The 27,089-nt window shown below is 47.0% G+C and overlaps 2 protein-coding genes across 3 annotated transcripts; both read right to left on the bottom strand.

Moving 5' to 3' along the window:
- Positions 1 to 933: 933 nt before the first annotated feature.
- APOBEC2 (apolipoprotein B mRNA editing enzyme, catalytic polypeptide-like 2) lies at positions 934 to 10,608 on the bottom strand. Its single transcript, XM_009888254.1, has 3 exons — positions 10,273 to 10,608; positions 1,644 to 2,191; positions 934 to 1,040 (listed from the first exon to the last, which is right to left on the bottom strand). The coding sequence occupies exons 1-2, from the start codon at positions 10,395 to 10,397 to the stop codon at positions 1,651 to 1,653; spliced, it is 666 nt and encodes a 221-aa protein (XP_009886556.1). The 5' UTR covers positions 10,398 to 10,608; the 3' UTR covers positions 934 to 1,040; positions 1,644 to 1,650.
- Positions 10,609 to 19,551: 8,943 nt separating this feature from the next.
- Positions 19,552 to 23,239, bottom strand: TSPO2 (translocator protein 2). Of its 2 annotated transcripts, none has more exons than XM_009888257.1 (4): positions 23,152 to 23,239; positions 21,362 to 21,565; positions 20,778 to 20,916; positions 19,552 to 19,852 (listed from the first exon to the last, which is right to left on the bottom strand). In XM_009888257.1, the coding sequence occupies exons 2-4, from the start codon at positions 21,532 to 21,534 to the stop codon at positions 19,670 to 19,672; spliced, it is 495 nt and encodes a 164-aa protein (XP_009886559.1). In that variant the 5' UTR covers positions 21,535 to 21,565; positions 23,152 to 23,239; the 3' UTR covers positions 19,552 to 19,669. The 2 variants fall into 2 exon arrangements, with proteins under 2 accessions (XP_009886559.1, XP_009886558.1); XM_009888256.1 differs by having other exon boundaries at positions 21,362 to 21,568; positions 23,152 to 23,206.
- Between the last annotated feature and the right edge of the window lie 3,850 nt (positions 23,240 to 27,089).

Raw genomic sequence — 27,089 nt, forward strand, 5'->3', positions numbered from 1 at the left:
AATTCAGTGCAGTTGATTGAGGTAAGAGACAAGTGTGGTCAGCAATTTGATGTGTGTGTCCAGCACTGTTGCAGCTTGTGACAGTGCAGGAGAAACCCAAGGTGAAGAACTGATGGGAAGAATGAACCTTATCTGACTTGATTTTTGAGCTGATGGGGGTCCCTGTGACCCTTGTTTGGTCTGTGCCTTGTTCTATATGGAAAGCGATACGCCCTTTCTCTCTGTCTCCCACACTTATAGGTACTCTCCAAATTGTTTTGGCGTATAGTAATTCTCCCTTCTCATCATGCTGCACTTCAGCAACAAAATATTTCATATGTGGCTGTCCCAGGATGTCTCACTTGTCAGATTAAATTTAGGACCTCTTGCAAATAGAGAAGAAGGAGTAAACAGTGCTATAGGTTTTTGCAGTGACTTCCAATTTTATTTCACTTCGCTTTTCTCAGTTTTATATCACAAACATTGAACAAAGGGAGAAGGTATTTGAAGTCAAGTACTTGGGGTTCCATCATAATTTAGAATAGACTAGTTAGCCCTAATTTAAATCGTAGCTCTGATTATGATTTATGATGACATGATTTATGACTATGATGACAGAGGAAGACAACCCTTTTTTTTTTTAATCTTAAATCACTTTCTTTTTAACATTTACGAAGTATGTACTTTCTAAATGCTTTTATCTAATTGGCCACTTTGTTCTAAGATCTTTTTTCTCCCAGTATGTGAGGCCTACAGGCTTTCCTGTAGGTCTGCTGCAATCCATGTCATTCGAGGCTTTAATCACGCTGTACCTTCCCTTCCTTTCTCCTATCAGCAGGGGCAGCATGGGTTTGTTTGGGGCGGGGAGGAAGGAACAAAATAAACCAAAAAAAAATCCCAGACACCACAGATCTGTGTTGTATATGTGTTTGTAGTCCATCAGGACCTAGTCTTCCAGAAGTTGGTACTCCATCCTGCTGGAATCAAAGTTTTGGAAAGCAGGAGTGTCCTAGATGCCAAGGCTGTCGCATCTCTCTTCATAGACCTTTTCTGAATTGGTGCTGGGGAAGGAAAAAGACATGTTAGAAGCTTCAAATGCTTTCATGGGTTTTGGCTGAAATAGGTGATTCTTGAGTACCCATTAAGGAAAAAAAAAAAAAAAAAAGAATTCTGCATGAACTGATTTCCTTTACTGGTTGGTTTTTTTGTTTGCGTGTTTTTTGTTTTTTTTTTTTCTAGAGGGCTGGACTTTGGGGAGTGGAGGAAATCCCTTTTTCTCTACATTCCTTTCACTGTTTCCACGCATATCTTGAATATCATGCGTGTGGGGAACAATGAGGTATTCTTCTTGTACCTAGTGACCCTAGTACCTTTTTATTTCTTGTTCTTGGAGGTGTTTACTCTGATGGGGGGGTGGGGGGAGCTCTAAATCTGTTACGTGTCTGCTGTGGAGGAGCCCACTGTAGTGTAACTCCTGTTGAAGGGGTGAGGTACTGCCTAGGGGTATTTTCAATATTCGGGTACAGGCAAACCCAGCCGGGTATATACGACAGTAATGGTAACTGAAATTGGCTCTGGGTTACACCTTTAAGAACATGCGAAAAAATGGGAGTCTGCAGTGCTAATACGAGGAGATAGGTGACCAAGTGGAAATCCTCACTCACGTGAGCTTCAGTGCAAGATCTCTGCCAACTTCTCCTCATAATACTGGAAGTTCTCTTGAATGTCCTCCCATGGCACGAAAGCCTTTGCTTCCTCTCCTTCCTCCTGTTCCACAAAGTTCTGCCAGACATACTCAAAGTCTTGAGGCTTCATAATCCTCAGCTTGCAGCCAGCTGACTTCATGTTTTTCAGGGCAGCCTGCATTTCTGGCTCTTCCCACATGAAGAGGCGCCCTACCATGATTGTCAGACGCAGGTTCTTGTTCTTCTTTAGCGTCTCGGTTATCCGATCCGCGCAGGTCACACAGGGACTGGAGGAGACGTACCAGGTGATGTTGTAGCGGAGGCTTGATTCACACTTTGGTAAAATTGTGTTGAAGAAAGCCATTTCTGCATGGGCGGCTGCGTGCTCGTCTTCCAGGTAACCCCGAGAAGTCACTGATTCTTTGCCTTGGGTCTCGACAACGTAACACAGGAAGGTTTTGTTCCGGCCTGAGCTGTATTCCACATTCCTGAATTGGAATTTGAAAAATATGGCTGGGAGACGCTCCCTATAGAGAATGGAGAGGAGAGAAGCATCTCAGCAGCAGATAATAAAGGGTTATAGACATAGTTTAGTTCCTGTGTGTGATCTTGGACAAGTTACTGCATCCACGATAGCTGTATTTCCCCGTGTATTAAAAGGAGATGTCTTTAATAGGAGGATAAAAATACATTAAAAACTGTAAGATATTCAGCTAGTTTTGCTGTGCGATGAGGCTTCCAGGCCCATTCTCACTACCTAGTCTTTTTCACTTAATTTTAACAAACTTGTACTGGGAATTTCTGGTATCTGCATATTTGAAGAGCAACGGGGTTCTGAAATGTATTTCTTGAGCGATATTTATTGATGGTGAGGAGGGACAGCAATTGGTATTTTCCCAGTATTAATGCACCCCTAAACTGAACCTTTCTACTGTTTTCTAGGCCATTAACGTAATTCTTTCAGGGTGGTGGTGCAATGTTAGTGTGTGGGATCTGTTGTCCTAAATCGTTAGGATGATCACTCTGGCATTGTTAATGAATGTGTTACCCCCAGTGCTTTTGCAGTCTGGATTTCTTCTGAGTAGAGGCAAGCGGGACAGACGAGTTGCAGTTTTAATGCGTTCTAGTTTTACTCTTCCAGTATCTGTTGAATACTAACATTCAGTAGGATGATATCGTGACTTTGGTTTAACAAAATACCTGAAATAACTTTGCTATGAAAAAGTGTGTTTCCCACTGAAATTTGACAGCTCTCTGGTTTATCTTACTGATAAACCAGAAACTTTTTTTTTTTTAATTTGTTGTGCACCTCTTCCATTCTGGGTTTCTAAATGACCGTCATCCAGAGTGAATCATCGCAGTGAGTAATGAGTTTGCAGTGCTCCTTCACCCAAACAAGGTATCTGTTGTTATTTAGGGAAGTTAAAAATTGAGTCCCTTAAAATACCGTGTATAGCATTTATATATTGCTGACTGGAGAGGTGAAAAAGGAAAGCTGCCTCTCGTAGTTCCTGTTCCTTTCTAATGGAGGTCTGGGCTTTCCCCATGGCTGCCTGTAGCATCTAACTGTGGAGTACATACATCCGTACAAGAACTAGTACTTGAAGGATGTTAGGTGGAAAGATGGAAAAGATATTGCTGGCAACGTGCTTTGTGACCTGCTAAATGCTACAAAGGACGGGAGTGAAGACTGCACGGAGCGACCAAAGTGAAATAATGAAAAGTGGTAACACAACATTTCGTTTATTACACACTAGTAATCTTCTGGCATGTTGTACTCCTCTCATCTGAGCTTTAGGTGGACCTATAACCTTGGTACTCCCAGTGAGGCAATAATGAATCTTTGTAAAACAGTAAGTGTCTTATTCATCCCTGTCTCATCTATAGTCAGATTATCATGTCGCGCCTCTCCAGGGGGTTCACTGAGCAAAGGTCAGGAGAGATTCTCAGACTCTTGGAAATTTTAATTGGGGAGAGCAACGAGGCTGCAGGAGTAAGTGGCAAAGCATCGTGCTGCTGAGAGGAAAGAACCATTTGCGATGCAGCATCTCGCAAGATGTCTCCAGAGGCGGTGGAAGCGAACAGTATGGAAAAGAGTGAAGAGAATCAAAATCAGTATGTTACGCTGGCTTCGTAATGTGGGAACGAGGAGTGAACGTGCTGCCCGTTTGCTGGTGAGAAACGCCGGTATGAAAACGTGGGATGGTTACAGGTCAGGACTAAGCGCTGTTAGTGAAGAGCTGGATCTGATGCCTTTTAATGTTAGTGGATGTCTTTCTATAGAGTGCAATGGAGAAGGCTTTGCCAGGGCTGCATGAGGAGCCCCAAATAGGATGATACTCTCTGCAAGTCAGAGGGGTTGAAACGGGAATGTCTGAGCAGGAAGACCAGAGAGCAGGCGCTTAGGAGTTCTGCAAGTAATACCTGCCTGCAAATGTTACATTACATACTGTAAGCAAATGGCTTTTTCTTAGAAAAGGATTGGAAATAGTGTGATGTCTAAATACATAACTAAATTATAGTTATAGTAAATTATAGCTGTTGCCAAGCTTCTTTGCTTGTGTTATTTTAAAAGTTTAAATACAATTTTCCAATGTTTAATTCCACTTACAAAGTTTCAGAGATTTCTCTTCAGTATTTATATATTCCATACTTGTCTTAATGCAGCCAGAAATTTTCTTGCTGACAAAGTCCTCTGGCATTTTTGGCTTTTGAGAAAGTCAAAACATAAAAGGACACCCTCTCTATTTAGTTTTTTGTGATACTACAGTGGTATCTAGAGTCCATTTGGTCCTGCCGCACAGATTCGCAGCAAAAGGCCTGGAGTTACAGTTCCCGCCTCTGTTTTGGATTTCCCAACAGCGTGATTTGACAGGTGAACAACAACTCTTGGAATATCAGTGTACTACACCAGCCAAATGGTGTGAGAGTCGACTCGGTTAGGTTGGCACGGTTGTGCTTTGTGCTGAGAGAGGAAGGTCATTAGTCTTCCAAATGCAGCAAGTCGAAAGAGTTTTGTTCATAGAATTGCATCTACGCTGGGAATATCTGCTGGTGCTGTCAGTCCGGAACCACCGTAGTTCTTTTCACATATCATTGATTCGTGACAGTGGAAGTTTAGAGTACAAGTTCGGCTTTAGAAATTTTATAGAAGCAGATTTTCAGCTGCTTCTTAAATAATCTAATTACACCCTTACATTGGTCAATTCTGCTTAGATGAGATGTGCACAAGACAGGACTTAAACAATAGAAAAGCCTCTTTGGGAGCTTTCCATGCTGTTACTGTTTTAGCTGCAGTGTATTAATGAGGGATGAGAAGCAGCAGTGCGGATGCAGACTTTTAGTTTGATTAATGAGCAAATAAATCATGCTGCTTTGGTATGATTTGGTTTATGGTTCTCTGGTTCGCACTGAGAGTTTGCACAAGCCTAGAAAAGGGAAGCTTGCAGAATTTCTAAGCTATCCGGAAAGAGTACTTTAACATCCTTTTCTTGGCATTTTGATCTCCCTTATGTTAGGTAACTTAAAGTTATCTGTTAGAGAGAGTCTCAGTTTCTTTAAGATGAATTTCAAGACTTCCATTGATTTTATTAAAGCGCATTATCAGACTCTAATTTAGCGTAGTGCCTCTTATTCCCCAAACTCCTTTCTCGTGTTCTTTGAGACAAGAAAAACCCCACACAGCCTTCTGAGAATTACATTTTTCCTGCTTTATATCCTAGGTAACGAATGGTTCTTTGCTTAACAATTTAATGATTCTTTAATTAATGATTTCTTTTAAGTCCAGCTATGTTGGGTCATATATGTCACATAAGCCACCCATTGCCTTGTTTCAGAGCTAGGTTTGTAAGGCCACAATAAGTTGTTTTCAAATAGCATCATCGTGTATTTAAATGCGGCACATCAGAGTCACATGGAAGTTCATTCCTGATTTAAGTCTGTTGACTGCGAAGCCGTTAGTTACGTCAGGGATGAGACGGAGTCTGCACGAGCTGCAGTGATCTCTTCCAGGATGTGTTGACTCAGAGGTGTATTTAGTCAGACCTTCGAGACGGATTTTATTGCTTATCATCTTGGTGTCGGTCTAAGATTATCTGGGATGTTCACCTAAATCTGCCCTCCTAGCAACACGGAATATGCATCAGCTTAATTAATAAGTTTCCGATAAAGAATATAAACAAAGCCAAGGGCATTTTCCAAGTCTGTAAGCAGCTGGCTGGGAGCTTGGAAAATTCGCTGCTGATGGATGCGTAGGCACCAATGAGCCGCGTGTGCCAGTTAGCGAGAATCTGCTTAATCCCCCGTAAACCGGAGCGGGGAGGACATTTCAGCACAAGTGTGAATTGTAAACTTCTGTCCTGACAGGGCTTCTCTGAGTCCTTGCTATGTGACTCTTCCCAGCCGTGGGGACTTGGGCAAGGTGTCTCCGGTCCTGTGAGTAACTGGAAAACCCCGTAGCGGGTGATTCGGCAGCGAAAGAATGGGCAAGAACAAACCATGTGTACCGTAGGACTGCGTACGTGCTTAAATGCTGTGTGCTGTGCAGTCTCACCTGGGAGTTGTAGCAGGCTTGGCAGACGACCCTCATAACTTACTGCAAAGTGAGGTATCGGAATTGTTTATCTGGGTAGATTAAAACCCTGCAAACAATTGAGCATCAAAATACATCCCTGAAATTGCTGTGTCAACTTCTACAACAAACTAAGCCAACTTTGGAAACTCAAGTTTAGCTTTGAGTAGACTGTTTCCGAGTCAATGACTAGTTCTTGGCAAGCCTGTTTCCCACATTGGAATGACAGGTGGTGTACAAATCACAGAATCACAGAATGGTCAGGGCTGGAAGGGACCTCTGGAGATCATCTAGTCCAACCCCCCCGCCAGAGCAGGGGCACCTACAGCAGGTGATGTTCATGTTAATATTATCTCTATTTTACCCAATTTTTTTTTGTTCCACCATTAAGGAACGATAATGCTAACAAACCATGCCTAGGAGATGGGAGTTCCATTCTCATATTTTCTTATGCTGGAAGCTGTACTGCTATAAATGCTAAACATAAAAATTGTGTCATTTGCACGTGACTTTGCAATCTGTTAAAATATACTAATTTCAGATATTTCAATGACTAGGCTAACTGCTTTTCTGCTGTTGTTTCTTTTCTTGCAGTTAGTGAAGTTTTGCCATTTCCCTCTCCAGTAAAGCCATCGTATTCAGTGTAAGACTTGCAGGTAAGTTTTATGTACGTGGAAGGTTCTTTTAAAAGTTGTTTACAGGCACTGAACTGTCACAATACTCTTAATAATCGCCTCCTCCAGTGATAGGATGCGGGTGGTCACGCCACTCACTTGCGGTGTATGGGAAGGTAAAAGTTGAAATCTTCATTCTCCTGCTTCTCTGAGGATCATCATTAAATGGTGATCTTTAGGGATTTTCTAAATACCTCAAACCTAATTTACCAAGGTGTTTGCCCTGGGTAGCAAAGTGTTTTGTCATCTGTTAGATCATATTGAGATGAAAAAGATTAAAAAATTTCAGGCAGAAGCCTCAATCTGTGCGAATGGTACTGGACTGAACAAAGGACGTGCTTTTAAGCTTGCTGAGATAAGGTGGGCTGGAGGAATACAGCAGCTGCCCAGCACGACCCCGGCACTACTGCGTGCTGGGCAGGAGAAGAGAATGAGAATTTCTAACGAGAGAATAAAAACGTGGGATTATCTAAAAGATGCTGTAAACTAGTAGGACATATTCTTCAGATTTAAATATTTGTTCAATGACTGTTTATACTACCGTCTGAGGTTATTTGAGCCGATAAAAAGGTGTCCTTTTGCTTGCTCTTTGAAAACTTCACAAATAAACACGTTCACGCTGGGCTTATTGATTATAGAAAGCCCATAATGATCCACTGTCACAGGGTTTATCGCTGCTAGAAGGAGCTTCATTTACACCCTGGGGAAAGTGTAAATAAATGTGCCTACTTAAATGTCATGAAACGTACACAGATGGGGCTTATATTTATCCAAGACTGTGTTGAGCCAAATGTTGACAAAAAAAGGGGTTAATATTCTTAAACAGAGTGATTAGCTTCCCAGGATTTTTCTTGTAAGCCAGACTCCTCAGAGCTATAAGCAACAGCTTGAAAACTTGGCTGTGTGTCATGAGATGCCCCTAATCCAAGGGCTAAAACTGAAATGCAGTGTAATTGAATTTAAGTGCTTCCACAGTTGCGGTTGTGTGTTTTCTCATAATTCACATAACTGGCTTTATTGGCTGAAAATGTGCAAATAATTAGAAAAATCCAAGCAGTGATCATAGCAGGTTGAGGCATGGTCTAAACTCACAGTGTACTTCTTAAAATGAAAGTAAAAACTGCTGGATTTTTCTGTAGCTCTTTCAGGGTCCTTTAGGATTTCTGCTTTACTTCTTCATTCACACCTTTACCAGCCAGCATATGAGTAACAAACTAATAATCAGAGCAGACCGGGTCATGGTTCCGACAGGAATTCACCAGATATTTATAAGCACTTTCCAAATAGCGTTGTGATGGGGACGGTATAAATACATCCTGACAGCTCTGTGGGCCCTCACCAAATGTCTGAGTACTTTTCATTTCAGAAACTTAAGCCCCCTGTCTTGCCTGGTGTCAGGGTATAGAATGTGAAACTCAGCTGGTACGGCCTTAACGTATGTAGATGCCACAGCGCGGACTTTAACCCATCCCTAGAAGAGCGTTACCCGAGGCTTCCTTGCATCTCTCGCCGCTCTTACCGTAGTACCTCTGCCCGCTGCAGCTCCAGCAGCACAGCTCGCTCCTCAGCCTCGGCAGGTTCAGTTTTCCTATTCTTACCCCTTTCTGCAAGGACGCGTCATAGGATCATAGAACGGTTAGAGTTGGAAGGGACCTTAAAGGTGATGCAGTGAAAATGTCACACAGCTCGCTTGCGGTGTGTGGGAAGGGAAAAGTTGCAATCTCCATCCTCCTGCTTTTCTGAAGATTCTCGTTAAACGGTGATCTTTAGGGATTTTCTAAATGCCTCAGACCTAATGACGTGTCATCCCTCACATTCTTGCTGCCACCTTTCCAGAGTGGAAAGTCCTGTCAAATTCTGCAACACCCGTGTTTCAACAAATAATGTTATTGCAGGATGACACTAAGGAAGTATTTTTCATCTGTGATTAGTGCACCAATTCCTATCCAGGTTGGGGTTAGCAAGGAGGTTTGAAGATACTGCCTGATTCTTTAGCGTTTCTAATTGCAAGGTGAGAGCTCTAAAGCTGAAAAATTTAATTTCCTCCTTGAGATTCATTTTAGTACGTCTTAAGTGTGTAGAAGTTGTCACCGTATGTGTCGTAGGTCCAGTGGTTTAGATAAACAATTTCAGGTGTCCTAACTCTGTTCCTGGCAGACGGATGTGGTTTTTCTTAAGTCACTGCTCTAGCAGACGCGTATTATTGCTACGGTTGTGTGTGACAGAGACCAAAGGCCGTGAGCAGCCCCAGCCCAAGAACTGATTTGTCAGAGCAGACACATTTTAAGAAGAAAATGCTTTTTTCACCCCTCTGCAGGAATGTAGCCCAACTGCGTGAGATCAGACAGAGGTGCTGTCCTGCCTCATGCATCGTTTTCAGAAATGCCAGCCAATTTTTTTTCAATTTTTTTTTTTTTTTTTAATCTTTCTTACCAGTGACCACGCCACAGGCAGAAGGATTCCGAGTGAGATTTTAGAGTCTGGCCGGAGCTTTACATTCAAGCAGCTGGAAGAAATCACGGTTTTGGTTTAGGTGCTGGGAGCGCTGCCTTGGTGACTCCGAAGGGGACCAGAGAGAAGAATGACATCAGGCATCTCGCTGCTACTGCAGTGAGCATTTTGAAATGCTTAGAGATAGCAGATTACAGAGCATTTTCTAGTTGCAGCTGTCAATTATATCTGACAGAGTTCAGCTTCCTAGCAGATCTCTGTTGTATCTGCCTTTTTCAAAGGCCGGGCTCTGGAGCAAAAGGAGCTGCTTGCTGCTTTGCTGTCATGAAAACTGCCTGTTGTTTTGGTGCCTTTCTGTGAGTTCGGCTTTTTTGGAAGTCAGTTTCCAGCTGTGGGTGTGGAGCCCTTGAAAATGCGGACTTTTAGCTCTCTTGAAAAACCTATCCCTTAGGTCCATAAAGCAAATCAGCCATAGCAGGGGTATTTTTCCTAATCCACAGATAGGGAAACTTTCAGACAAGAGCCATTGATCACACCGAGAAATCAATATTCAGTGCTCATCAAGAGCCAATACCTTCCATCCCGATATCATCAGGCAAGTGATCCCCTTGCAGTCGGTGGGACTACTTGCACTGTGAGGGACTCAGTCGACGCTGTAGAAACAGACCCGCTTGTATAAAACAGACAGCTTTGCCTGCCTGCCTGCTGGGAATCCATCCTCTGTAAAACTCGGGGAAACTTTCAACAAAATCCCACAACAACGAAAGCCATATTTACATTGTTTAAGAATACTCAGAAGTGCACCGGCTGAAGATGCCGTCTTTCGTTACCCAACACAAGAGCTGAGGCAGACACCTCTGAACATCTCCGCTTCACTCTCTCGCGCCCGCATATTTATATCTAAACCTCTTACCCTGTCACAATTTCAAATGGTGGCAGGTCTTCCCGCTTCAACTTCTTCTTTTTTTCCTCGCCCTCTTCTGCGTTGTCGGGTTCACCGTTCTGGGTGTTGCTGGGCTCCTCCTGCTTTTCTGCCATCTTCTTGGGTATAGGGGTATTAAGTTATGGCCACCAGGAAAAAGAAAGAGCAATTTCTGAGAGCTCTAAGGGAGAGAAGGCGGCAGAGGGAGGAGGGAAAAACAGAGCTGGGAGTTCCTGCACTAGGCACAGTTGTCGGGAGCTAAATATGGAACAAAGCAGCAGTGATAGAGGCTGGATGGGGTAGGATGACCCAGGGCTCTCAGATGTCGCCTCCTTCCCTTCCTTTCTCTAGGTCTTTTTAACAATCCCTCTCGCTCCCCTTTTAATTTAAAATTAAGTGACGACTTCACTGTGGGCGGGTTAAGCAACGGATGGAAAATCCGGGAAGCATAAGTATCTATTTATCCATTAGTGTGACAGATAGCTGGCACCTTCTCCATCTACCTTCTTTTGCCAGTTTATGATATTGCTGACCTTGAAGGACCACTGTTTTGGCTCAGGCAAGAGGGGAAAGGGGCAGTCCCCATTTGGCTCGCTGAAAAATCCCCATTGGTGGTGGATTTGGCCTCATGGGCCACCTGGAGGATCACAGCAGGAGACCTGCCTTCCCTTCCACCCTTCTCATCCGTGCAGGGACAATGAAACCAGGACCGGGGTGAAATCTGCCTTGTTGAAGTTGGTGTCAGATCGTACTGGTGTAAATGCAACCCAGAACCTTCTCCCAAATGTTTTAAAGTCAGCCTTGCGATTCGCAGTGGGGCAGTATTTCTGGTGCAGGGCAATTCCAAGTGCACGTGCTGAGCATCTGCCCATCGTTTTGTATTTTTTCTCTCGGTTTTCCAAATGTTTGAGAAGCACCCAGCATGCTGGGGGTGGTGACGTAGCTAGGTGAGAGTAAGCGGTTGAAAGCTGCCGGGCTTAGTGATTCTTGCAGTGTTTCTTAGTTTCTTTCACCTTGGGTGCTGCAGAGGATGCAGATGTTGAGCGAGGGATTGCACTGGAGCCAAAGAGCGGTGGAGGTGCGATGAGCAGCGAGGTGTGCGTGGTTATGCGGCAATAACTGGGACTGGTGTCGGCAGTGTGCCGAGGACAGAGTACTGGAGATGTTCTGGTACGGTACTTAATTGGGCTTCGCCTGAACTAGCGTGGGTGTGGAATCTGCCTTTCGTGCAAAGAGAAATGAGAAGGACTATAAAGATTTTATTGCCGCGAGTTTGGGATGTTTGGTTTGCTCGGCACTGTATCGAGCACATTTCCTGAAGAGGCTGTGGTAACTTAGAAGGATGCTTGGGGGTAATGTAGCTTTCATGTGAGCACTAAAAAGAGTTTTATATGGTTGGGGTGGGGGGGGGGGGTATTTTTTTTTTTTTTTTTTCCTCTTCAGTATTATGTGAAAATCTTCCAATTTTTCCCTCTAAATTGAAATAATTTTAAATTTGTATAAATCCCACGTGAGCCAAGCCTAATGAAAACCTGAGTAAGAGTTTTCTCAGAGACTAATCCTGCTGTGCCGTGAGGGTGAGAGGAAATGGAAAATGTGTAGCTGTGCAGAACTCGTGTTTTAGCCAAAGCGTATTGGAATTCCAATCTCCAGTACCTTGGGTTCTGCACTTAGCTCGGCATCCACCATCATCAAGATTTGGATAAATATGAAATATTAAGCTATATTTGACTGAGTATTCAGTCAGTACTGAGTGGAAAACCTGCTCTTAGCTTGAGGAGGATAAACTGTATTCTGTAGCAATCAAATGGGTATGAATAACTGCTTTCAGGCCAAACTCAGTCTTTGTGATTCTGTTGTAGTCGGCTCTTTAGAGACTTTAGAGGGGTTTGCACAATTGCAAAGTGAAATAAATTTATGCCATTGGGCAGATAATTTATTATCCTAGATAATAAATATTTATTTATTAATATCATAGATAATACATTATCATAGATAATTCAGTCTGCCTACTCTTTCAAGTCCCCTTGCTAACAACAGCCCGCCTTTCTGTGCTACAATATCCTTTGCAGCTTTTCGTTAGTAACATCATTGAAATGCAGTCGTTCTGGGGACAGAGCACCCCCCCTTTTACTCCCACACTGTTTGCTAGTGATGAGGAGTTGTTTATTTGGTGACTGACACAGCTGGCATGGAGAGTATTGTGACAACAGCGCAATCAAGGATTTGACAAGTTCCAAGACATCCTATCCGTGGAACATATATCTTTCATTTTCATAGTGCAGAATTTTATTTATTTTTAAGCTTCAAATACTTTCCTGGCGGGCAGGTGTAGTGTTTTTCCTCTTGCATGGTAGCTACGCTCAAATTCCAACTCCCCTGGCCAGTTACTCTCACCTTTGACATTTCAGGCAGTGCTTTTGGGGATGGGAATCCTCTCTTAATGAGTGACAGCTTGTTTCCTTCGTTCCCTTATGCTTGGAAGAAGCATTCCAGCCCCTCTTCAGTCCCTCTGACCCACTTTTCTTTATTTTTGGAACCTCTTGCCGGCTGGGGTCCCATCTTTCCTGCAGCCTTTAGCTTTCACTGGCCTGGCCCCTCTGCAGGGCTCAGGGCTGAGCTCTAATCTAATCTGGGGAATGTGGCACTGAGACTCTACCTCTATTCCCCAGCTGCTTCACAGCTCCATCTACGGCAGTGCACTAAATAGTCATGATCCACCCCCCTGCAGCGTCTGCCTGCGCCAAAAATATAAAGGGACGCCACCGAGTTGCTGTCAATCTGACATTTTGCGTTAGAGCCATAGGAATGAAAGCTTTGATCAGTTTGTTGGTTGTTTCTAAGTGACCCTGGTTCCCCCGGAGTGCGTGCATGGGCCTAATGACTGAAGGCAGTGATGGAAATGTTTTTTTTCCGTCAGCTCGTTGGGAGGGGGAGCGGGGCACGGGTACGGAGCGGGGCCAGGGATGCGGCTCGCCTCACGTAGGGATCTCCCGATGGCACTTGGCTTCACTAAAATCGTTGCGCTTGCCAACCAGCATTTTTATTGAGGCTTCCCTCCACCCTGCCCCTCTCCCCACTGATTTAAGGGTTTATTTAGTTGACTGTGAATGTCATTCTGCGCGGAGAGCCCTGTACAGCGGAATCGCTGTTCAGCCACAGAAGAGGCACAAGAGATCCACACGCACGTCGGGCTACAAAGGTGATGAGGGGACTGGAGCATCTCTCTTACGAGGAAAGGCTGAGGGACGTGGGGCTGTTCAGTCTGGAAAAAACAAAGACTGAGGGGGGATCTTGTCAATGCTGATCAATCCTTCAAGGGAGGTGCCGGGGGGATGGGGACAGTCTGTTTCCAGCGGTGCCCAGTGACAGGACAAGAGGGAATGGGCACAAAGGTGACCAGAGGCAGTTCCATCTCCACCTGAGGAGGGCCTTCTCTGCTGTGAGGGCGGCAGAGCAGTGGCACAGGCTGCCCAGAGAGGTGGGGGAGTCTCCCCCTCTGGAGCCATCCCAAACCCGCCTGGACGCCGTCCTGTGCCACTGCTGGAGGTGCCCCTGCTCTGGCGGGGGGTGGGATGGGGGAGCTCCAGAGGGCCCTTCCAGCCCCCACCAGTCTGGGATGCTGTGATTCTCTCCCAGAGAGGATGAGAATCAGCCCGTTGCCTCTACCCAATCCCTCTCCCCACCGCAAGGGCTAAACCAAGCTGGTTTCCAGCAGAGCCCCGTGGCTGCTCTCCGTCCCCATTGCACTGGACGGAGCCGGTGGCTGTGGACTCTTCCCTCGTAGGTAATCCTCTCCAGCAGCTACACCTCGTACAGGGGGGAACCCCCTCTCCACCCTGTGACAGATGTGTCCCGCAACATCTGGTGGTCTCCTTCTATTTTAAAAGGTCCGGCTTCACTGTGTGCAGGCATTGAGGCCAGGATGCCTGAACGGAGTGGGATGAAGTAATAGGGGAGGAGTAGACCTCAAAGACACCAAACCTGCAGTAAGACTTGAAGAGCTGTCTGCAGGGGAACGCTGCCAGCAGAGGCGACTGCTAGCGAGGCAGGGCTAAGGTAACCACCTCTCCTGGGAGAAGCTTTCTGGCTTTGCCGGAGTGTCGGATATGAAGGTCTGATCCTGCATCTGTCCAAGTCCAGAAGAGTTTCTCCACTGACTTTAGAGGCATCTCCCAACAGTCTGATGACATTTTCCCCATGTTAAATAAGTATCTCCCATAGAGAATACCATATTCCCTTGACCCGTCTCCCAGGCAGGTCGCCTGCTGTTCCTCGAATTGCAGCCGGAGTCACTTTCCTGAAGTTAAAATGCCGTTACCATTTCCCGATCACAAAGGGGCAGTAGAAGAGACCTGGCTGCAAAAGTGCTTGCCAGGAACAGGAGGCTTTTATTGCATTCTCGGGCTGGAGGAACATTTTTGGATAGATGCGAGAGTGAAATAAGACACTGGCTGCGTGAGTCATGGCTCAGACGTGCTCTCTATTCCAAGGGGACAGCTGGTGGCACTAACAAAACATCTCCCTAGATACATTGTCTGGCAGCAGTCCCCCTCCTGCTTTTTCCAGCTGTAACTACCGTTACGTGATAAATAAATAAACACTCTGACAGTGATGTGCAGAGGCAGCTTTCCTTCCCTCGGCCCCTGCAGGCTCTCACCTGTCCCTCTCCTCCCGCTGCAGGACCACAACACCAGGATTTAAAAGAACCACAGCATCCCAGACTGGTGGGGGCGGGAAGGGCCCTCTGGAGCTCCCCCATCCCACCCCCCGCCAGAGCAGGGGCACCTCCAGCAGTGGCACAGGACGGCGTCCAGGCGGGTTTGGGATGGCTCCAGAGGGGGAGACTCCCCCACCTCTCTGGGCAGCCTGTGCCACTGCTCTGCCGCCCTCACAGCAGAGAAGGCCCTCCTCAGGTGGAGATGGAACTGCCCGTGGTCACCTTTGTGCCCGTTCCCTCTTGTCCTGTCACTGGGCACCACTGGGCACAGACTGTTCCCATCCCCCCGGCACCTCCCTTGAAGGACTGATCAGCGTTGATGAGATCCCCCTCAGTCTTCTCTTCTCCAGACTGAACAGCCCCACGTCCCTCAGCCTTTCCAGGGCTGGGAAGGGAACAGGGAAGAAATCAGGGAACACCAGTGTTGGCCACTGCAGGGTTCTACCTGGAGGGTGCCCACGTCCCTCTGTGGGGAAGCAGGTCCCCGTGAAACCACACCAGAGCTGATGCGAGCCGTGGTGCGGGCAGAGATAAGCGATGCTCTCACCTCCTTGCCTGCCTTATCTTCTCCCCAGCCCGTGGTCCCCAACCCTTGCACACCCATTACCACGCTGCCGTAGTTTTGTCGGCCATCTGGCCGATGAATTCAAAGCCCAACTGGAAGTCCGTGACAGCTCCCAGCAGCACAACCGCCTTCCTGCTGGGTTTCTGCTGCAGTTTTACTGGGAGCAGCTGGAGGAGAAGTTCAGCCCCAGCCATGCTGCAAGTGCTCAAAACCACAGGAATTTATATTCTGCTAACGAAGGGGTGGTGGGGAGAGCTGCCGTCCCGTAGACAGCTCTCTGAAGTTTACATTCACGCAGCAGCAAATCCCCTTTAGCATTTGACTCTATATTTTAACACAGCTCCAGACATCAGCAAATCAATTCAAGTTCCTTACCACCGAAGCCAGAGCGTTTTCTGGAACAGCTGGTAAATTATTGAATGGGACAAGGCTTAGGAAAAGAGGCTGGACTGAAAGGCAGAAAATTGTTGTTTATGCACAAATATTGCGTATCCAGCAGCCGGGGGATGTGCCCTTTGGGGCGAGATCAAGTGTAACGATCAGTTTAATATCAAATACATGTTTCTGGAAAGACTGGCTGAGGTTCGAAGAGAGGGATCATCATTAGACATGGTGATCTGAGAGGTGGCTCTTCTCTCTAAATGCCACGACCCCATGAGAGCCGTCACGAATGCACGGCTTTTGTCTGACTCACTGCTTGAATCATGTAGACCGCGACGTGTCCCGTTGTGGGTTATGAATGTTCCTGACGCTGGGTGGGACGTGGGATCCATTCCATAAGCTAATTTGGGGGGGGGCTGGACAAACACCTTGCATGCCTGCTAAGGTGATCCAGCGGTGATCTGGTTAGTGCCGGCATAAGCAAAACATCCCTCAGCTCCTCCTGGATCCCCTGGGAAAAGGGGTCCCTCGGGACGGGGGTGTATGGCAGGGAGGAGAGCTCCTACACGTGAAATCCCCTTTCTCTCTCAGATGCAAAATGTCACTGATTTTAGCAAGCCAGGTTCCAAACCGTGCGGTGGGTTTCCAGCACTTCTCTGGTTGGGGTTTTTTTTCCTCTTCCCTTTAATCCGTGTGTAACAGAGACCAGGACCCAGGCGGGGGCTGCGCGGCCACGTGCTGCTCCCGGCCGTGGCGGGAGCGGGGGGCGTACGCCCGCTGCAACCGGCGCCCCTCCAGATTCACACGGGCAGAAGCTGATTTTGGGCTGCGCAGCACAATATAACCAAGGCGTTTTCTAGATGGCTGACTTCGAAATGTCATTAAAGTTGTTTTTATGCAAGGGGTTTTAGTGTATCTGTTTAAATAGCGAATATACTAAATGGTGCTTTAAATATTAATACAAGAGGGTGCTTTGCTGAATTTAACTTCGTCAATTGATTTCAAGCTATTATGTGTATTGCAAGTAGGAACATTTGCTGGTTTTGCTGCCTGCAAGAAAATGTAAGTAGTAAAGAAAAGCGATTGGTACACTTCTAGGTGGACTGGAAGGAAGAGGAACTGAACTGAAGACAAGAACAAGTCAGCTGGTCGCACCGTCCAGGGAAACGGGGAGGGAAAACGTGAAAAGATCCAAAAAAATCTGTTACTCTTAATTCCAGATTTTCCTTTACCTGCAGAAAAAAATGTGAAGAAGGGGAAGGAGGACTAATTTATGAAAGCTGATCAAGTAAGCATCCATATATTTATATTTGGAAATGTTATTAAAACGTTGCAGGTTTGAATAAGGTCTAGAGTCACTTACCAACTTAAATGTGATTTAAATAATATTTTTCCGCTTTTCAAGATCAGACATCCCTCTAAAGACTTGCTTTATCCCCCCTGGCCTCACTAGGTGGCTCTGCGCATCGCTATTCCTGGTGACTTTGCCATGCTAACTAGGAAAGGACAGGCATAATGATGCTCAGGCGCCCTAAATCATTCTTAACTCCACCGCATTGAATCTCCAGCTCAGATATTAGCTTCTTTTTAGGAAGAAATAATTTATGTCTTCCTGTCTTTTGGCATGTGGCTTTCTGGAAGACACAGCCGAGGCATCACTGTAAATAAGCTCAGTGATAACATACAGTTATACAAAGCCCTGAAATATATAGGATTTTTTTTTTTTTTAAGTAGCTTATGATCTTTCTAGCGCTGCTTGCAGTGCTCATGCTTTATAGTCCCACTCCTGTTACAGCCACATCTATTCAAAGGCCTGTTCTTATGCGGCTTTTACTCGGCGGATTACAGCAATATGCTTGCAGCAGCAGTCCTGTACAAAGGCATCCTGTAGCTAGAAGGGAAAAATAATGGATGGGATGAAAATGACAGAACAAGAGATACGAGCAAATTTTAAAAAGGTACTTCAAATATCAACTGCTCTCAGCCACCGGTATTTGTTTCTCTTGGCCCCAGCTTTCCGTCACGCTGAGCACTCACCTCTGCCATTCGCTTGAGCCGGACCCGGGAACATTCAGCATCTCTAAAAATCGGGCTTGAGGTGGCTCAGGAAGGACGCCAAACCCAAGGAGGAGCTCCCTTACCTTGAAGCTGGGTGCGAAGCACCATGGAGGACCCTGTCATGGGGACGCATCCCCACGCGAGCGTGTCTCCACGGCGCAGGGGTCCCAGCTGGAGGAACCCTTGGGATCTTTAGGCTCAAACCCCCACAGCCCATTTCCTCCGGGAATAGGTCTGGCTGCCCATTCCCTTCCCTTTGGAGCCAGAGCACAAGCCGTGGACTCCAGGCAGCATCCCTCGAGCTTTCGCAAACCTGGTGCCCAACCAGTAAAACAAGAATAACTTGGATTTATTTATTCTCCAAACAAAAGTGGCTTGTTTTTATTAAAAGCAAATACAATTTATTTTACATCCTCAGCTAAGCCCTCCTACCCCCACCCTTTGCAAGTATACCCACGCACCTTAATCTACAGTCAGCTGCCAGGAAGATCTACCTACCACTTTTCTTCACATACATTGCTTCTACAATTAAAAGAAGAATAGTAAATATTCTCTGTAGACACCAACACCTAAGGTTCAGGTTTATCAAAGGCAAGGGCCAGAATAAAGGATGGCCGAGGGCTCGTCCACGCATGTTTTGTGTCTGATTCTGTCATGGCTTAGTCCCATTTCTCTGGAACTACTTGTATTTTAATTTTTCCTGACTGGTGATATTCAGGAAGGGAAAGACTCGGATGAGATACCTACACTGCACCCGAGAGACTTGGCACGCGGCTTTTTCCCAATCATGTAATTACAACCTTCAAGGCAGTGTGAGCAAGTTCTTAAATTTTAAAAAGGCTTTTGTGTTTCTGTACTTAAAAAAAAAAAAACTCACCACATTTTAAGTATTTTTTTCAAAGGCACTGATGTCGGTTTTTCTTTTCTGATGAGGAATAGCACACAGAGGTGGAAGAGAGAAACTTCCTCTTGGGAGAAGCATTTGCATTCTAATCGTTGCTGCTTTATCTTGCAGCGTGAAACTCAAGAAGTGTGATACTCCACAAATAGAAGTCAAAGTGCCCGGTCTCCTCTCACTAGGAGAACAAGACAGATTGCTGCTTGCTCAGCAGCTGACAGATAAAAAGTTAATGGTATAAAGCACAAACCAGGTGATACATGAAATGAAGCAACAGCACAAATAGCAAAAAATCAAGTAAGTTCTTAAAAATTGGTGTATATGAGTGAAGGGCATTTTTGTTGGTCCCAGAAGAGGAGATGGGATTTACCACGTGTGTGAACAAGTTCTGCTCTCTGGGGGAACGGTGGCAGTTCTAGAGGTATCCAGGATTGCTACTCTGAATTACGCTGGTATCAGGAGATCCTAATTTGGCTATTGGAATTTGACCTGATAGCATTAAGGTCACCGTACAGCTGTAGCCCCCAAACCTCCACAGTGCTGGAGAAAAGAGTTCCCAGGTTAAGCATGCACGATTCCTTTAAAGGAGCACACAGGTGCATGGAGCAAACCTTTCTTTCTTACACAACCATGATGAAGATGGGAGGAGGAGGAGGTGGCGGCACGTTCTCATGCCTGTCCCAAAAATGTGTCCCCCAAATGATGAGATCTTGGTTCACATCAGCATAGTTCAGTTTCACAAAATGCCTTCATTTCCGTCCTGCTCTTATTCGCTCTTTCCTGGTTTTTGCTCAGGGTTGTCCTTCCAGATGCGGATGGTGAGACAGGTCGCCATGGCCAACCAGCCCAGGTAGGGCACCATCAGCAGCGCTGCTATCTTGTTAATGCGGTACCAGGAGCACACCGTGCCTATCGCCAGCCCGTCCAAGCACAGGATGTCAATCAGCGCCTGGAGCAGAGAGAAGACAGTGACTGTGGTGCTCACGCTCGGGAGCACACAGCAGTCTTCCCCGGCACAACTATAAACCATCCTACTAAAGGCGGAATTGGGGAGATGTAGCACTGAAAAGTCACCTAGAGTGATCGTAAACCCCAGGACTTCGGCTCTCAGCTCTCATTAGCGAGAACTGAATTTGTCACACCAGGAGCAAAGGCTGATATTGGGGCTTTTTTTGTTTGTTATCAAGTTCCACAGATTAATACACTGTTTATGATGACCAGTGCCCCCTTCTGCTGCTAATGCCCATGCCGGAGGATCAGAAACATGCTTATGTTAGAACCGATGGCTCTTACCACTTAACAAACTTGCTAAATGTACCTTTCATCCACAGTGTGACCAAATTCAGATGGAAACATAAATCCCGCTCTGTGTCTCCGTCCCCTCTGGGCCGTGGCGCCCGAGGTAAGCGCTTTTGGATACCGCACAAGCCCAGCTCTGCCGTACCTTCACGCGCATCCTCCTAACAGGCTCTGCGATGTGCAGCACGTTGTGTTTGCTCGATAAGCCGCTCACAGCCGCTGTGCCCCCCCAGGGATGCTCACTTTGCTGGGTGTGACTCCCAGAAGGGCTTATCTCCAACCCCGAATCCTTAACTAGGGGACACAGCAGCCGCACTATTGACTCCCTGATCTCCCGCCCTGCGCTGGTGGGGCCGGCTATCGGCATGGCGAGAGCAGGCTGAGGGGTGGAAGGGACTGATACCATTGTCTAGAACCAGGTGCAGCAGGAACCAGCTCTAAGCAAAACCTCTTCTTGCAGCTCCCTTTCCAATTGCATCCCGCTAGCTAGAAAACCTCCAAACAACCCCAAAACCTGTGGCAGGGACACCAGCCAACGAGCCTCCAGCGGAGGAAGGGATGGCGGGGTACGTTACCATCTTCATGTTGTGTGCCCCGAAGAAGAAGGGAGGCCAAGCCCAGTTCAAGGCCAGCTGAGCCCCGTAGAGGCCAAGCGGGACGAGGGCTCTGCTGCTGCAGCCCCCCAGGTCGTTCCATATCAGGTAGGAGGCGTAGCTGTGAAGAGGGAAACACACACGAGCGGTTTGCAGTGAGTAAACCCCCAATGCAAACTCTTTTCCACCTAAGATTGTATTGCAGCGGGGGTTTGCGGGGCAGTCGGGTTTGCGGGACAGCCGCATCCCCGTCCCTCGCCGCTCTCAAACCCATCGCCTGTGTCGCGCCTGTGTGGTTCACCCAATTTCCCCAGGGCAGCGGCCGGTCTTAGTGTCTTTTTACAAAGCTGAGCACAGGATGCAGCTCTGGCCAAAAGCACTGCCTGCCATCTGAATCCGAGGGACTCAGCCCAGAATTCGGCTCAGGCTGTACTGCATCTGCTGGGAATAAGCGTACCTGAGGTGCCGCGCTGATGCGGGTACAAGGGATATCCCAAAAGTGAAGGGAAGAGTTTGAAACATCTGCTCTTCCCAAGAGGAGAGAGGGAGCGGGATGCAGAACTTACCCCATGCCAGTGTACAGGACAGTCCAAGCAACAGGGAATATTTTGCGGGATGGACACCAGGAAGGTTTTTTCAGCTTCTCATACCAAACAGGTATTTCTTTTCGATTAATGAACCAGCCGAGGAAACCTCCAACGTGAGGCAGGACAGTAAAACCAACAGTATAAGCCCACATCCTTCCTTGGTGGCTTGAAGTAGCCTTTTGCCTGCTGTAAGTTAAAAACAATAATTGATTATCACTTTAAAAGGACTACTTCGATCTTTCAAACTTTTTCCCTAATTGCCCATATTCCACTTTAGTCTCTAAGGCAGAAGGCGAGTATTTAATATTGTATTCAGCTCGCCTACTGACTGCCCTCTGCCCACCTCCCGATCTCTGAAATGGGGGTAATTATTTCTGTCATGGTTACATTTTTCCCCTTGATCTGCCCAGCAAAGTGGCTCCCCGCCGCTGTTTCATGACTTCTTACAATATTCATGTGGCAGGGTTCAGCTAAGGTGGTTATACGCTTAGAAGACAAGACTGCAGTTACTTTTATCATCCCTCCTCCGAATGCCCGAGTCAGACAGCGTACAAACTTTAATGGACGTTGACGGAGGCTGCGCGTCTCGGCAGAGCTGTTATCTCTCCTCTGCATGCCATTCTTAATGTGAAAGCCCAGACACATCATGCCCAGAAACCCCCGTCCGTTCTGACTTCATCTAATTTTTCGCCATGGATTTATATTTGAAATGAGGTCCGTAGCAAGACAACACCCTTACAGCACATTCTAAGCGCTCAATGAGCCGTGTTTAACCCCCCCTGCAGCCCTCGCAGGCGGAGGGGGGTCTCACCTCCGTAAGCGGGTAAACTGAGGCACAAGAGTACTTTCTTAATTTGCTCGTGGTCTTCCTCTTGCGTTAAAGAATGACTTTAATAATCACATTATGCTCCCACACAAGACAGCTGTGATAATATCTAGCGTTTCATTCTCCGTCCCGTATCTCCACCTGCAATTATTCTCTATAGGGCTCGAACCCGCCAGTGTGTGGTTTGTGCCCTTTTGATCCATGAAGGAATGAAACCCGAATTAGCATTCAGCGGGGATAACACCTAGGACTGGCCGGGAGCAGAGCAGTTTTGCGCTATCAGCATCAACACAAAATGCACCTGAGCAAATGCACCCGGGAAAGATTGGGTTCAGCAATGCGAGAAGAGAAGAGCTGGCACAGAAAATTCCCGCACCCAGGGAAACATCCCTGGCACTGGTCAGAGAAACAGGGAGCGCGAAGAGAGGGCTCATCTGCCCAGGCATCCCTGTTTGGGATTTTAATTCACAATTAACACTTTGCTATAGCCTATGCTAATTGTTATTATTATCATCGTGCTACAAAGCATTCATCTTTAGAAACGCGTGCCAGCGGTACGAGCCAATTTACACATCAATAAGGAACAAATACCCCAGACACCATCTCTAACTAACGATTCCTTTACCAGACAATTTATAGCACTATTAAAGTGTCTATGGAACCAGAAAATCTACCCAACACTGAGGAAAATAATAGCTCTTAGTCCTGCTTTTAACGTGTAAAACAGCACCAGCTGAGTTCTGGTTCCTCCAGAGCACTTCAGAAAAGTAAAATGGGAAAAGTAGATATTTTTTCCCTCCTCCCAACTCCTTTGGAGTTGCCAGGCTAACCTGATAGACCGCAGAAGCGACCGAGGGTTGAAAATAACACAACCCTGTTAGAAACCCTTATTTTATCTCACAGCTGTTGGAACTGAACGGGGTAGGAGTTGGAAAAACCTTACCGTCTCTTACTGCCTCTCTCTCCCTTGCAAAGAAACAGGGTTGGACATCCAAGGCCAGCTTCTGTCGCTAATGCCGGTGCTGCTATACGGTGAAGAAATTGTCGGCTGAGTTTTACCTAAATAGCAGGAAAAAGGGTGTGTGTGCGCGCGCCGGCGGCTGGATCAGATTACACAAGAGGGCCCACGTTGTTGGTGAGAACTACGGGGGGTTTGGTGGCGGTTGGGCAACCGTGGGGAGGGCAGGACCGGCCGCTGCGTCCAGACACCGCTGGGATGTGACATCTGCGGCTCTCGGCTTGGTCTGAGGACGAGCATCTCGCCCGTAGGTCAGCGGGCGGCTGTGTGGACAGAGAAGTCCCGTTTCATGGGGCCGGGAGCGCGTTGGGTGTGCGAAAGTGTAAATTAAAGTGTGTCACGTACAAATGAAGGTGGGGATTGTGTAAGAGCTTGTGCGTAAGGGAACAGGAGGAACAGGAGGACTTCTCCGCGTGTTACGTGGATGGGAGCTCTGCGGTTTGCTCCACCGGGGGGTCCGTCCCAGAGCGTGTCCGGGGGTGAATATGGGACAGAAGGAGGCCACTGCGCCTGCGGGGATGTCCCCGCCGGGCCGGTCCCCCCGTGCACCGCCTAACCCAACATTGATTAACCAGGTGCTTTTGGTGGCCGCTTGTACACAAGCCTTTTGGCTAAAATTCACTGGAAACCACTGGAATTTAAAATAAAGACATTACACAAGCGTGTTAAATGAAAAAGAAAAAAAAAAAAGATAGAAATCAATTTCCATTAGTAAGCTGTCTGCAAGGGATGGGAAATTAAACACTAATTTACTTCAGTTATGGGTCATTACCTGAATTTCATGGCCAGAGGCAGAATTGCTGGTTCCTAGCAGAATGCGATATTGCTGTTAGAACATAGAACCAACGAGATCTTCTGTTTTATTGGGCTCAGAAGGAAATTATTTAATTTTTTTTTTTGTGGGAGGAGAAAGAAAGAAAAAAAAAACAGTGTAAAGGGGCAGATTTTCAGCTAGGATAAATTACTGCACTGCTTATTGCAGTGCTGTATTTATATAGTGTAATTGCCACTTCGCAATAGCGGCTGCGGCACGCATTAATCAAGCAGTAGCCACCTGCGTATCCTTTCCGAGTCTGCTGCTATTTGCGAGTGGAAACTTCTGGCGTGCAACGATGCAGCCATAACGTGTGACTGAACGGTTTCCATCGCGTCCAGCCACTTCTCCGCAGAAGCCGTCATGGTGCCGACCGCTGGGTCACGGTGACTTCACCGGGTTTTGGCCGCGTGGTCAGAGAGCAAAGAGTTCGCCAGATTTTAGTTGGTAGTATTTCCTTCCCCAGGCTTGAACACAAAACCGTGATTTGCTCGGCACATAGCAGTTGTATTCCCAGGTTGGTTTCGAGTCTAATCTGCTGGAAGAATTAAAAACTAAGGGTCAAATCACAAAGATCTTGGTTAAATGTGTGAAGCTGGGGATGATGCTGCATGAGTGGGCAAATGCAAAGAGGAAAAAAAATAGTAGAGGTAATTACAGGGCCTAAAAGTCATGTAAGCAGTCCTGCTGGGGCTTTAGAGCAAAGAAAGGGACAAGTGAAGACATGGAGGTACCTGGAAAAATGGGATAATATATATGTACAGATTTCATAGAATCATAGAATGGTTTAGGTTGGAAGGTACCTTGAAGATCATCTAGTTCCAATCCCCCTGCCCTGGGCAGGGACACCTCCCCCCAGCCCAGGTTGCTCCAAGCCCCGTCCAACCTGGCCTTGGACACCTCCAGGGATGGGGCAGCCACAGCTTCTCGGGGCAGTTTGTTCCAGTGCCTCACCACCCTCAGAGTGAAAAATGTCTTCCTAAAATCTAATCTAAATCTCCCCTCTTTCAGTGTCAAACCATTCCCCCTCATCCCATCGCTCCCCTCCCTGATCAGGAGTCCCTCCCCAGCTCTCCTGGAGCCCCTTTAGGCACTGGAAGGGGCTCTGAGCTCTCCCCTTTTTCGCCTTCTCTTCTCCAGGCTAAGCGGATCAGAGCAGGCGCAGAAAGATAAAGGGCAGGTTTGGGAAAGGTCTTTGTGGCACCAAGCAGGGATCAGTGCTGGGACGCAGAGGGATTTTAAATCCAGCACGAGCACGTGCCCAGACAGACGGAGACAAGTGTGTGTGATGCCCCCGGCCTCCCTTCTGTACGTGGGCACACGCCGCGGGGGGAAACAGCCTTGCGATACACCGGAAAGACTTTCTCTAGCACAACATTGGTTTTCCTCTGTTACCACAGATTTATGTCTCAATATTTCTGGTTTGAATCAATTTACAGTAATACGAGATGAGGTAATACCGCCTCTTAGTGAAGCCATTTCTGTGCTACGTCTTGGTATGCTTCGGATTACTCAAGTAATATTACCGTGGGGTTTCGGACCACTGCCGTATCGCTGCAATGTGTTTTCATGAAAGAAAAGACATGGGAGAACCGAGTTACACAACTGTGTTTGTTTTCCTCTTCTTAGCAACCTTTGCACGTTGTCCCAAGAGGTTCTCAGTCTATGCAAGATTAATTGCCCAAATATAAAAGCCCTGTTAACCTGAATATATTATTGAAAAACAGCATATTTCAATCTGCCCTAGTTTTGAAAATAGAGATGCCGGGTCAGCTCCCGGCATAAATCTGCAATGTTCCTCGGAAGCCGGTGGAGCTTCTCTGATTTACATCGGCAATAAAGTCGTCCTGGTTTGTCTGCCGCTGATGAGAGCGCGCGTGTGCTCACCCAGCTGCCACCAAGGACGCGGCGGTGGCCGGGGAGGAACCTTCACGGCAATCACCATCTTCTGAGCGACTCAAACCTGCCAGCCTCGGTGCTGCAGAATAAAACGTCTCATTTTTCAGTATTGAAAGCCATTAAAAAAAAAAAAAAATCCCCTGTTTTTATTTCTCATGAGTAAAAGCTCGTCTTTAAAAGTTTTCAGTTGTGTCCAAATAAAAATTCCGCATAATATGAAATGGTACAGGAATTTCCAGCTGGTCACTTCTTCGTTTTCCATGTGGGCTGAGGTGGCCCTGAGCAAAGCAGCGCGAGAGCTCACAGCCCCTCACAACTTGGCTGTGGATTGCTGGGGGAGCTGAACCTTGCCGCTTGAATTTCCACCCTCTCTCCACTAGAGGGGATTGGAAAACGGATCTTGTTTGAGCGTTAAAGTCCAGTTTTCAGGGTGTCAAAAAGCACTGCCTGTGGGATGCTGCTGTATCTGGGTGCCCAGGGGCATCCCCCTGGCTGGGCTCCCCGCATCCCGCAGCTCTCTCGCTGTGGCCAGGCTGAGTTTCCAGGTAAATTTGGAATATCGGAGCCTTTCATAGCACCGCTTGTTTGTCGGCAGCGGAGCCGGTGGGGGCTGGTGCGCTGAGCTGCCCACCCGTGATAACCATAAGGGCAATGGTTCGGCCTTATCTGCCCGCAGAAGTTGCACCTCGGTAGCCAAAAGAATAAATTTTAACGGACACAGTTCAACACCGCCTCTTTCATGTTAAGAGCAGCTTAGTGTGGGGATAGGCAGATGATTTCAAGCAATTAAGTTATGCAGCTTAACAAATTACCACTCTCTAGCTGAGCCTCTTTAATTAACCACATGCACAGACCCAGCCCAGCACTAATGTGACATAAAATATCTTGCCTTCGGCTACCGTGACCAGTAATACCCGCTTGACCAGAGAACTTGGTCGCGCTCATTGGGACCTGCAGCACTCAAAACAGCGAGAGCACCGGACCCTGGTGTCCCTGCCCGTGCCGCGGCACGTCGTCCCCTCATACTGCGTGGTGCAGGGCAGGATGCTGAGCTGCCGGCGCTGCCCGGACGGTCCCTGGGGATGTGCGGAGCGCTGGCTTTTTGTCACAGGGGACTCAGCCCTTACTTTGGTGAACAAAAAAAAAAAAA

Source organism: Charadrius vociferus, unplaced genomic scaffold (assembly GCF_000708025.1).
Source record: "Charadrius vociferus isolate BGI_N301 unplaced genomic scaffold, ASM70802v2 scaffold266, whole genome shotgun sequence".
NCBI lineage: Eukaryota > Metazoa > Chordata > Aves > Charadriiformes > Charadriidae > Charadrius > Charadrius vociferus.

What these genes read in the sequence shown, in the direction of transcription:
- APOBEC2 (XM_009888254.1), bottom strand. Translation starts at nt 10,397, where the DNA reads ATGGCAGAAAAGCAGGAGGAGCCCAGCAACACCCAGAACGGTGAACCC. An exon ending in CCATTTGAAATTGTGACAGG is followed by an intron (nt 2,192 to 10,272) that starts GTAAGAGGTTTA and finishes CATTCTCTATAG; the next exon opens with GGAGCGTCTCCCAGCCATAT.
- TSPO2 (XM_009888257.1), bottom strand. Translation starts at nt 21,534, where the DNA reads ATGTGGGCTTATACTGTTGGTTTTACTGTCCTGCCTCACGTTGGAGGT. An exon ending in GTCCTGTACACTGGCATGGG is followed by an intron (nt 20,917 to 21,361) that starts GTAAGTTCTGCA and finishes CCCTCTTCACAG; the next exon opens with CTACGCCTCCTACCTGATAT. An exon ending in GGGCACACAACATGAAGATG is followed by an intron (nt 19,853 to 20,777) that starts GTAACGTACCCC and finishes TCTCTGCTCCAG; the next exon opens with GCGCTGATTGACATCCTGTG.